General features: G+C 41.3%; 1 protein-coding gene across 4 annotated transcripts in view; it reads left to right on the forward strand.

Moving 5' to 3' along the window:
- CDH16 (cadherin 16) overlaps positions 1 to 10591 on the forward strand; it is a gene marked incomplete at its 5' end in the record, with an annotated part of 61751 nt that extends 51160 nt beyond the window's left edge. For all 4 annotated transcript variants that reach the window (XM_084644500.1, XM_084644499.1, XM_084644501.1 and 1 more), the window contains 3 exons: positions 2150 to 2266; positions 8809 to 8925; positions 9250 to 10591. In XM_084644500.1, coding sequence (XP_084500626.1) covers positions 2150 to 2266; positions 8809 to 8925; positions 9250 to 9344 — 329 coding nt within the window. In that variant the 3' untranslated portion in view covers positions 9345 to 10591. The remainder of the gene's footprint in view (positions 1 to 2149; positions 2267 to 8808; positions 8926 to 9249) is intronic.
- Between the last annotated feature and the right edge of the window lie 1964 nt (positions 10592 to 12555).

The raw sequence follows: 12555 nt of genomic DNA on the forward strand, positions 1-12555 counted from the left end.
TGGTTTTGAACTACAGGTCACTAAAAAGTTATTTCGATTTCAAAATTTGCCTTTTGTCCTTTTTTTTGGTCTTACACCAACAGCTTTTTACTACACTTTCAAACGTTCCACATGGTTAAACACCCCTGGAAAAAGAAAAGGAGGACTTGTGGCACCTTAGAGACTAAAATTTATTTGAGTATAAGCTTTCGTGAGCTACAGCTCACTTCATCGGATGCATTCAGTGGAAAATGCTCAAATAAATTTGTTAGTCTCTAAGGTGCCACAAGTACTCCTTTTCTTTTTGCGAACACAGACTAACACTGCTGCTACTCTGAAACCTCTCACCCCTGGAAATCTCGGGATGTATCTGAAGGAGAGGAGTTTTAATTAAGCCAAGTGGTAAAATATTATTTGTTATGGATGGTTTGGGGGTCCAATCCTGCTCCCTTTGATTTCAATGGGAGTTACTGACCCAATTCCTGCCCTTAATAATGCCAATAGGAGTTTTTGTCATTGGCTTCAAGTAGGAGTAGGATCAGCACTTGATCATGCTCCTTCAATTGACTGGTTTCAGCCTAGAGAGAGCAACAGGATTTTTCCATAGCTAACTGCTGAACTGATAGTTCTCCATTCCACTCAAGTGGTGGAGGGCAGTATTTTTGGAGTGGGGTCTGGGGGCCAGCATTCCAGGTCAGCACATAAGGGTCATTTTATTAGGGAGAACCAGTAGGTTTTCCCCCCTTAGGTAAGACTGAAAATATAGTCCCATTATAAGGCTGATTTTGATCTCCTTGTAACTTTTAAAGAAGAGCAATAGTCTCATGCTTTCCAGCTCTTTCAGTTAAGTCTCAATAGCAACTAGAAGATTTTCTGAAAATGCTGATTAAACTGAGTAGGCACTTGGAGATCAAAAGACTTTAAAATGGCTCCTTGTTGAAACCTTTGGAAATTGTCTTCTGTGTGTTTGTGCCCATCTGCCTACACCATTAGATAACATTACATAGAAAATTTCAAACATTTTCAAGTTTGGTTCCCACAAGTGGCAGTTTTTAAAGGCAGGAGCAGTAGAGTGTTTAAGAAACTGTCAGTATTTGAAAGCCAGATGTGATTATCATTCAATGATGAAGCTTACTGAGAAAGGAATTATAACAACAGAGAAAGGTTTTGTCATCAGCCTCTGAACTAATTCAACCTCTGGTTAGTTTTCAAAAGTCAAAGGAAGTTCTCACATCTGACAAATAGATCTACGAGGTGTTTACATGGAAGATGCATAGATACTAGCTGTATAAAACTCTAAGATAGAGAGATAGATGGGTCAGTAGGGATTTTAGTATAATATTTGTGTTAGTCAGATACCAAAATCAATGTATTTTCTCTTAAGGGCTATTGTTAATGGGAAATATTACTTAATATATTTGTCAATGGACAATAAGATCTTTTAGGAAGTAAGTCCTTGTTATTGTTGTTTCTTGATAATAATGTTGTAAATATAGTTTAATAGGAAAGCATATATCATTGTTATGGTAACATTATGTATGCTCCTTGCAGTTGATATTGATCAGTGTGTGTCCTTAATGTGTGTGTGTGTGTGTGTGTGTATTTCCTCTCTCCTTTGTGTATTTTGAGGTTTCTGATGGAATGGGGTTTATTTTGGGTCAGAGTTAAGGTTGCTATGATGTGACATAACACACATTTCTGATAAAAATAATGGGTGAAATCATCACCCCTCCTCTTAGTGGCCAGGTAAAATTGCCAGAGCAGCAAAAAGGAGGCCTACAAATCCTGGCTCCAACTGGGGGACAATTATCCTGGCGCCAGGTCTGTGGAAGACAGCTGTACGGCTGTCTCGCAAGCACCCCTTTGCAAGCCCTGGACAAGAGCAGGGGCTGGCCTGGGAGGGGTACGTTAGAGGCAGGGCAGAACATAGTGCTGCAGAGATTCCAGGCAGTGCTACAGACCATATGGTGGCGCAGGGAGGCTGCCGTAACTTAGCCCCACAGCTTCCTAAGGTACACAGCAGCCCAGGATCAGTGTAAGGTTAGAAAAGAGGGAGTGACTGCAAGCCACAGCTGGTTTGTTTTGTTGTCCCCTCGCTCCTTCCCTCCTCATTCCCAGTTCTGATATTTGTCCTTCTGTTTCATTTTGCATGTTCTCTGTTACTCTGCAGACACACATGCTTATCTCACCATGGGAATCAGTTGGCTGGAACCCAAAGTGCACCTTGTTACCTTTATCCTGAAAGACAGTGGAACTCCATCTAAAGCCCAACACATTCAACTACCAGGTAATAAGAAGGCATTTCATGCTGAGAGGGTTCTTATAACACAGTCCATTAATCTACTCCAGTGGTTCTCAAACTGTGGTTGGGACCACAAAGTGGGTCGTAACCCTATTTTAATGGGGTCACAAAGGCTGGCTTAGACTTGCTGGGACCAGAGCTGAAGCCTGAGCCCCACTGCCCGGGACCAAAGCCCAAAGGCTTCAGCCCTGGGCAGGGGTACTCAGGTTACAGGCCCCCTGCTGGGGTTGAAGCCCTTGGGCTTTGGCCTCCCCACTTGGGGCAGTGGGGCTTGGGCTTTGCCCCCCACACCCAGGGTGGTGGGGCTCAGGCTTTGGTCCCCTCTCCTGGGGTCGTGTAGTAATTTTTGTTGTCAGAAGGGGGTCACGGTTCAATGAAGTTTGAGAACCCTGATCTACTCTTTTCTCCACGTTAATAAGTTAAGGAGTTACAAAGATCTTCCTTTGTAAATTACGGTCTCTACTAGCCTCTCTTTTCCGCTCTTTCCATGTGGCACCTGTAATGTAGCGCCTGCAGTGGAATGTCATCTCAGGTCGCACTCACTCAGTTCGCTTTCTGGGTTTTAATCTGGAGGGTGTTTTTTTATAATCACACTGGTGTTCTGTTATTCAAGCCGTTCTCATTATATACAACACCCCATGCGCCACCCTGGAGCTGCAATTTTAAAGCTATCAGTAAAGACATCTGCTTGTAAAAATAGTTTTGCCTCACCTCAGGCAGCACAAAGAGTTGGTAACAGCAGAGAGACCTCACAGGTGCAGGGTCAAGTGCAACCTCAGGAAAGTCCCTGATTTGACACGGTTGCTCAGATATGCTGGCTGCAAAGGTGGCACGCCTGCTAAGAGCCAATAGCAGCAGCAGAACATCTTGGGGTGGGTGATTGCTCCACAATTCATCTAGAGACACAGTGCACCCCTGGCAACCCTCTGAAAGGAAGAAGGATCACTAAGAGACCGCCTGGCAAAGAGAAGACACACAAAGAAAGACCAGAAAATCCAAGGATACTCGTTGGACCACTCTTGGTCACTTCCAGATGAAGGGCTAAATAATTACAGCTCCCCTTTGCCAATACCCTAGGAAGGGAGCAGGCACAGGGAGCCTCTCCAACTAGCACATCAGTGCAGGAGCCAGACAGCATAGACCTAATATTCAGGCTGTGTAGGGCTGGTGACTACACCAAGCAGCATGTCATCAAGGCTAGCAGCATGGGCAGGGCCCTGCCACACTGTGTGCCTCCTAGTGTGTGACAGCACATGCTGTTCCTTTTTGTAGCCGGTGTAAGCACAGTTTAGTATGTTCACTATAGCACAGTACATGTGTCTGCTTTGCACTGATGAAAGTCCTCAGAGTATCTCCAGTCAGCCACCTTCTCCCCATACCTCCTGGTGAGAAGCAGTCCATGATTTGGCCCATAAGGGAGACTCATGACAAGGGGTTTAGACTGGATAATTAGAATGGTCCATTCTGGCTTTAAAATCCACAAGTCTGAAGTAAGAGGTGAAATATTCACAGCAAGCTATTCAATATGTGCAGGACTTGTAGATTCTTTCAAAATTCTCCAGCCAGTGCAAATTATTAAGCACAACAGAGAAAGATTTCATGCTTGTTACTCAAAACGTACAAGTTAGGAACATGCTTCAGCAAAAATAAAAATGAATTTTCCAGAGAATTAAACCATGTAGCATTGAGCTTCTAGTGGCCTAATGCTGAGGCTGTTCTGTGCATTCCCACTGACGCTATTTTTGCTACGTTCCTTCAAACTGTTCTGAGTGCCAGAACACATTTTGGGAAGAGCAGTTTTGTTTCTCGGACAGCATGTACATGAATGCATAAATGATATTTTTGCCTTAGGCCAAGAACCAAAAGTCTATGTTCCTGTTTTGCACCTGAGCTGTTGCCTTTGCGAAAACATTTGCAACTTCAACAGAAGATATGCAGTCACTTATTTTATTCTCTACTTTATCTGTGTCTCATTACTAAGAACCTAGACCGAATTAATCTCCTGTGGAACCTCTTATGTTAATTGTGTCATGTAAAGAAAATGAAAGCTTTCCTCAAGGATAAACACCGGATGTTAGAGCCCCAAAGAGTTACATAATTAAGGTGCCCTGTTCAAGGATTGTATGAACAATGCAGAACATATTTTTAACTACAGACAGTGCACATGTCAACAGTTCGCTTACCGCTCCTCTCCCAAGTAAATATCCACAGTAATTTTCCTACTACAGACCCAGATGAAGATATGGTAATTGGATGGAGAAGCACCACATGTGAGATGTGAGAGATGGCTGGTTGGCTGTGGATCCACATACAGAGATTTCTAATAATGGTTGCTATTTAGGGACAGAGAGGGGAAGTATGGAGACTGGAGGAAGAATGAGGGTCTAAAGTCAGAGAAGGCAAGCCCAGTAAGTCTCACTTCAGTGGCAGGAGAGATTCAAGACACATGAATAAGAGATGAGATTACAAACAGGGAAGAAACATGAGCTGTTAAGAATGAGTCTACATAAATAGTAAATCTTATTTGACAAACTTAGTGGAATTTACTTAGGGGATAATGAGCAGAACATACAGGACTGAACACAGCGAATAATCTACTTCAGGTTCAAAAGAAGGCACGTGCCATAGCACAGCACAGTCTGCTAGTATATAAAGCTAGCAAACCTGTCCTACGTGGCTCTAAATGGTGTAGAGAAAATTATAACATTAAAAAGTGAAAGTAGCTCAGAACAGGAGGAGTATCACAGGTGTCATCTTTTGGGTCTGTGCCAGTGTAATTCTGAGCAGTTTATATGAGCTTATGTTTGTTTTGTCTGAATTCATAAGATGTTTCAAAAGCCTCAGTTACATTTTATAAGGTCAGCAGGCACTTACATTTTTGAGAACCCATCGCAATAGATGTGCGCGGGTTCAGGAGTCTGTAATGTTTTGATATTTGTATTTAAAATTGCTACACAGATTCATCTGCATGCATTGCACTTGTATTTGAAAAAGAACCATTTAGAGGGGCTATTTTAAGGATCACTAAGTGGAACATCCTTAGTGCGAACACACTGAAAAGATAAATGGAAACATTTAATATCGATGCATCATTATTCCTCTGCACCAGTTAATCAGACTACTGTTCCAAAGACTGCAGTAAGAAAGTAAATACATATAATGAACTGTAGCAGTAACACAATTCATTAACACAGGCATTTACTTTCAAATAAGAGAATTCTGTGATTTCAGTGGCAAAATCATAGCACACCTATAGTGCTGGGAAGACAGGAGAGAAGAGTACACTAAAAGTCTCTTTCACCCTCACAAGATCATGACAGGCTACTGAGCTATTGCTCCGTTGAGCACATAAGGGCATTGACCTTATGAATGAAGGCATTGCCATATCAGGTCAGGCTGAAGTCTATCTACTCCATAGTCTTTGATAGGCTATGTGTATACAGGGATAAAAGATCCACAGCATGGCCGTGTCTGGCCTGGGTCAACTAACTCAGGCTTGCAGGGCTCAGGATGCAGGGCTAAAATTGCTGTCTAGGCATTCGGGCTCAGGCTAGAGCACAAGCTCTGGGACCCTCCACCTCTGTAGGTCCCAGAGCTTGGGCTCCAGCCTGAGCACGAACGTCTCCATGGTGATTTTTCATCCCTGGAGACTGAGCCACACAAGCCCAAGTCAGCTGACCTGGGCCAGCTGTGGGGTTTTTTCCCCTTTGTAGAGGTAGCTATAAAGGCCAGTGTCTGATGCTTCAGAGGAAGGTCTAAGAACTCACAGTAGGCAGACCTGGGAAATTTACCCCCCCCCGCCCACCCCAGTAATCTACCAATCTAATCTAATAGACATTGGTTTAAACCCTGATTTTTGAGATTTAATATCCTTTCCAAAATTGTTGTGAGCATTAACTGTTATAACTTTGGATATTCTTGTTATCCATTACATGACAAGTCCCTTTTTGAATCTTGCTAAGTTCCTGGCCTCAATGACTTCTTTTGCAATGATATCTAAATGCTATGTATTGTGTGAAAAAGTCTTTCCTTTTATCGGTTTTGAATTTGCCACCTTTTAATTTCATTGAATGTCCCATGATCCAAGTCTTATTGAAGTCAATAGAAAGATTCCCTTTGACTTCAATGGTCTTGGGATTGGGTCTTTAGTGAAACTGACTAGTGCATCTGTGAGTTTACGTAGACAAATGCTCCACTTTAAATACATGATTAGTCTTACTGAACTCAAAAGGACTACTCATGTGCAAGTTAAGCACATGCATAAATCTTTGCAGGATGGGTGCTTAAGAATTTCACAGAGATTTGGTCACACAAAGCTTTTGTCAAACAACTTGAATCTCAAATAAATGTATAAAGTCACAGGTCTGTTTGCAGACAATCTATGAACAGGAAAAAGAGCTAAATTCACCTTATAAATTATTTGTTGTAAGTTGTTCACCTGGTTCTATTAATGCAAATGATTTTCTCATGAAAGGGTTAAAACTGATATCTCAGAATTTAGGCTTTGTTGGTACGTACAGAGTTGATTACAAGCCAAGCTCTTGCTTTTAAAATGTTAGTTTATACAGCTAACAGTGCTAAGTAGGGTTGGAAAGTTGTTATTGCTGAAGATGTGACAACTTTAAAATAATTTTGCTAATGATTTCTTTGCAATTTCTCTCCCTGTAACATTGCTAGCTAGGGCTAAAAATATACGGAAGATGGTTTTTATTTTTGCCAAATAGCTAGGCGAGGGCAGAGAATTGGTTCAGGGTTGTTTACACCTCTGATATGTGAGGTGCTCATCAAAAAAATTGGTTGAGAATGGGGATGGGTGAACTAATCTGGGCAAAATAAACCCTGAATCCTAGTCTGAAGCTGACCTGAGTTCCCATCTGTTTGAGTTTTACCCATATGAATACCAGGTCTTTGCCTGTGTCTGCTTATCCTTTTCTTTCATAGTTTTAGGTAATTTTCTCTGATTCCCATTCTTGGATTGTCAAGAAGGTGGATTTATTTTGTTGCAAATAAGGCAGAGCTGAGTTCAGCTGCAAACTCAGGCTCCTCTTCCTTTCCCAACCTTGTAACCCTGTGTAACTGGGATCCCGGGGGAGCCGCACTGAGGTCACTCAATTAGGGTGAACTGCAAAGAATGGGGCAGGCAATCCCCAAAGCTGGTGGATATTCCAACACTTAAATTTACCAAACCAACACAAAACTGCTTCTATAATACCTTACTGGTTACTGAGAAGCCAACACAGTTCCCTTCAAGCAATCCAGCATCAGGCCTCCTCCCCAACACCCAAGTCAAATGTAATGAGGCTTACTGAAAATCTTATTAATCATATCAAAACGTTCTACCAATCCCAAAGGATTACACACATTACCTCTCAGCTTAATGAATATTCCAGATCTTGCCCAAACACACGCTTACAGCTAATTCTTATAACTAAACTAAAATTTATTAAAAGAGAAAAGAGAGAGTATTGGTTAAAAGATCAGTATACATACAGACATGAGTACAGTTCTGAGATCAGATTCGTAGTGGAGATGGTGAGCTTTATAGTTGCAAAGGGTTCTTTCAGATTTAGTCAATAGGTTCAATGTCCATATTCAGGGTGATCCAGTTAGGACTGGAGATCTCAGCCTTATGTCTTAAGCTTCCCCTGCATGAAGCATCAAGTAGATCTGAGGTAAAAAGGATCAGGACTTGAGGGGGTTTTATACAGTTCCAGGCCTTCTCTTGACAGGTCGGAGTCCTCAGGCGAACAGTAGGCAATCATGGAGACTTTGAAGTAAACCTATTTCCTAAGCATCACCAGTAATTAGCTTCACAGATTAACATAAGACAATTGCTTGTTTTCCACCGTTCGCAGGTGATTTGCTATACATTTCAAAGAGAGATGAATACTGTGCTATCCTATGCTTATAGTTCATTTAAATGTTAATACTTCCTTTTGATCTCTGAATTAACAGAATAGACAGGGACTGCTCAATTACATTGATAACAATATATATGTAAACACACAAAAACACAAACATTATCTACCAATATGTCCCTAAAGGTTGAATCTGGGTCAATCAGCCTGCAAGCTGCTTAGCCCTTTCTGGCCATGCATCACACTTTGTATAAGATTCATTGCAATTATATAACAGTGGTAGCAACAATGATTTGCATGGTCATACTCTAATCAGACAACGTCACACCCTGCCTTACATTTGTACTAAACTTTACCACAAGAATCAGTACAGGACTTGGTGGAGGAGGCAATATAGGCAGGTATGCCTTATCCAACTATTGTTAGTACAGACTTTTTTTTTAAAAAAGGGGGGGGGGGAAAGGGGAGGAACATGTTAGAGAATGTGCCCACTTGGGAATTGATTGCTCCAGGCAGGCACAAGATCTGTCCATGGGGAGCTCATCATCCTCCCCTCCAGTTTGAGTTCTGATGAGAATGCTCTTTCAACTCAGGGGATTGTCCCTATTCATCTCTGATCTCCCTCGTGGGAGTTAATCCTGAATTCTTTGTCTTTCCTTTTGAACCCAGTGACTATTTGCTTGTGTACCATGGAAGGAGAATGCATGCAAGAGGTTGGAAGAATGGAAGGGAAGCCTACAGTGATTTCTGCAGTGAGCGTTATTGTTGGTACCTTGGGAACTATAGGTATGGAATTGCCCACAAAAACAAAACAAACCAGAGTCTACTTTGTTTTAGAGAATCTATGTCTGCTCATTTCTAGCACAGGTAGCATTTCAGTGGAAGTATTCTCTGATACACAAGCTTTGTTTTGATATTCTTATTATTATCTGCCATAATGTTCACATTTTTTTCTTCTTCACTTCCAATATCATTTACAAAAACAAAAAACAAAAAAAGCAAAAAACAACAACGTCTGGTTTATGAATTGTTCTAATACAAAAATGTGAACACTGACAAAGCTTCAACTCGTTAGCTTCAACTCATTTTGTTTTCCATTTCTCCCCCCAGGTTTCTTCATGCTCATAATCTTTGTTCATTTGACCCTCCTGGGAGCTAATAAAAAGAAGAAACGCAAAGCTTGTGACAACCTTTATAGTCCATGACATGCATGACACAGCAAAATAATGGCCCAGCTTATTTTACAAAACACTTGCAAATGGATAGGTCAGCCAACACAGTGTGTGTGTCAAATCACATTCAATATGGTACAGTATATGGGATTATGACACAAAGAGTGCAGTGACTGAAAGTAACTGAAATGTCATCTCTCTTTAATCTAGGAAACCTCCTTCAACTAAGAAAACAAACTAGAATGGTTTTTGTTACTGTAAGAATGTTTGTTTGAATTTGTTTGAAAAAGTAAATTGGGAACAGACAGAGAGGATCAAAGACCCAGGGACTCCAGGTTTGTATCATCTTCACCAGCAGAAATGTGATTCCTTTCTCTCTTTAAGGGCCTGATTCTAAAAGGTACTGAATAGGTACTCTTAACTGGGTATTGAGGGCATTCAGCACCTTGCAGGATTGAGCCCAAATAGAAAGCCCTACCTTGTTCCCATTCATGTCAGTGGTGAAACTCCTGATGATTTGAATGAAAGCAGGATCAGGCCCCAAATAAGTAAGTAAGAGAGCAGCACAAGGTCTAGGTTAGTCTGGACTCCATGGAAGCCTTGCTAATTTGGTAGAAACTTGTTCCCTCTTTTCTTTAGATAGGGTACTTATTATTAGAAAATTGCCTTGTATCCCTGATGCGATAAGCAGTGTTAGCCTGTCTTGCAATATAATAGAGTAGCCCAATCACATTGTCTGTGTATAATTCACTTCAATCCCCCTTTATAAGACTGAATTTTAACAATAATTGCTGAAAAACAACCAGTAGCTATTTTACATCCCTGTTCATTCTTACAAATAGTACTCTCAACTCTCTTCTTCCTGCCCCTTGGAAGTTCATGGGTTCTAGTTATTCAGTGACAAGATCAGAAACTGCAAATGAAAGCTGAAGTACTTTTCAGAGTTACCATTTTAGTGGCCTCATTCAGCACTGTGGAAAAATACTCTTCTGTTCCTTCTGCTCCAGCTTACTGCAACTGAAAAATAATAACTTTTGCTTTAAAAGATTCTAAAGAATTGTAGATTTCTGGGAAGCTATCATTTTCTACCTGCTGTGAAATTTTCATGGGGCACTAAGCAATTTGGGAGGCTAAATGATGATTGGAGCTCATGAATTTTATAGTGCTATAAATTGTATGAATCCAATAGAGTTAATTAAATATTGTAATTAAATGACCCTTTTGTTTTCTCTGATAAGTTAAGTGACCTATAAACTAGACTCTGTTCACTAAAGTATTTCTCTGCTATTATGCTGGAAAATAAATATGCACTATAAGAAATTAAAGCAACAACATTAACGCTCATTTCAGATCTCTGTTGTTCAATTAAATCTACATAAGAAGGTACTGCTTTTCACATTGTTTCCCATGGCCATGAAACATCAGCAAGGAAACACTGCCAATAAACATGGAGATTTAATATTTACTGAGCCTGAATCTCAGGTCTAGGCCAGTTGCTGGGAAGCTGGCTGAACTGACTTCCTGAGAAATCCCTAGTGTGAGTGAAATCCTTGGGTGGTGGAAAAGCTGCCAGAAAAGCTCCTATACCCACTCCATCCTGGTGATCCCTGGCTGCCAGAATGACGCTAAAGCCACCCAGAATTCCACTGGGGACTGGCCTGGCTCGAAGACTGAAGGCACACAAAGGTAACTTTGCTCACCAGCCAGCCCAGCTGCACCAAGCATATCTCAGCCATAGTCAAGGATCTAGCCCATTGTTTGTAGTTATCTGACCACACATGCAATTCTGTATAAAACACACACACTAAATACTTACACTGACAGTGACTGATTCTACGAGCTGTCTCTTGCAGGTTAAAATATTGCTTTTAGGGAATTTGAATGTCATGGACGATGACGGACATTTCATTTGGGTACTTAAAGCTGTGGGGCAATTTCTGTGTTGACTTACAAACTCTGCAAACCTATTGACTTTAACTGACATCATCAGGATTGAAGTAAAGGGGAGTTAAGTACCTCAACTACTTAGGTGTAAATTCCACTAGGTACCTATCTTTAGATAGGTAGATTCCACTTTAGATTAGACTTTAGATTCCACTAGGTACCTATCTATCTTTGTATATCAGACCTTAAGTCTCCTAAGTTACCTAGGGTCTGACAATGCTATAAATTCTACAGCAGCACCACTGTGATGCTGCAGCAACATGGCTCTAGTTCTGTAGTGTAGATATTTGCTACAGTGATGAAATGGGATTTTCCATCTCCATAGTAAATCCACCCCCACTAAAGACGGTAGCTAGGTCAGGTGAAGAATTCTTCTGTCAACCCAGCTGTGTCTACAGTGGGAGTTAGGTCGACTTAACTACGTTGCACATTTTTCACAGCCCTAAGGAACGTAGTGAGGTCAACCTATGTTTTAGGTGTACACCAGGCCTCAGTGACTCTTGAAAATGTTACCCCCCCTTGTTTCTAGTTGTGGGTGAGGTGTTACTGAGATTCCATTAAAACACACAACTTGGATTTTAGCCAGAAAAATGAGATGTCTCTTTCATAGACAGCCACAGAACTACCTATAAACCAGCTGCAGGTCATAGAGCAATCTGTTAAAATACTGACTATTTAAGATGGCCTGTACTTCTGCTTTGCGTTCAATGCCCAAATATGAAGACAGGTTATGTGAAGCAGAGGCTTACAAGGAGAGTTTGTAAGAGGTGGAGAAGGGTAAGGACTTGTGTGGACATTGATATTAACAGTTCCTCTCCCCAAAACCCTCTTTATAACTCATTAAGCCAAACTGGTATGTACAAAAGTTGGATCATTGCAACGATAGCACAAAAGTTTGTGTTCTTGTATTTCATTAGAAACAATATGCCTGGCAGATGCAGATACAGTTGCTGACAGTAATAACAAGCTACTTTCCTCAGCACAACGATGGTGACGGAGGAGGCAAGGTGTGGGTGGCATTTCAACTCTCTGGGAGGGCTGTTTGTAATCAGTGTTATTTGAATGTAGTTGTTGGCTTGTGATTTCCTTTTATTTTTGCTGTGTAACCAGAATCAGATACCTACATAGCGTGGGCATGGATTTTCAGAGCTTGGCTCCCATTTGTGTTTGCACTGTTCTGCACAGGAACACTCCTGAGTGAACACTTCGATGCAGCACCACCTGCAAGCAAAGGTAATAGACTCTAACCCCCTGTGCACTCAGCTGATGGGATCGGAAATTACAATTCTATCACCTGGAT

The sequence above is a fragment of the Lepidochelys olivacea genome (assembly GCF_965140295.1).
Source record: "Lepidochelys olivacea isolate rLepOli2 genome assembly, chromosome: 12".
Classification (NCBI taxonomy): domain Eukaryota; kingdom Metazoa; phylum Chordata; order Testudines; family Cheloniidae; genus Lepidochelys; species Lepidochelys olivacea.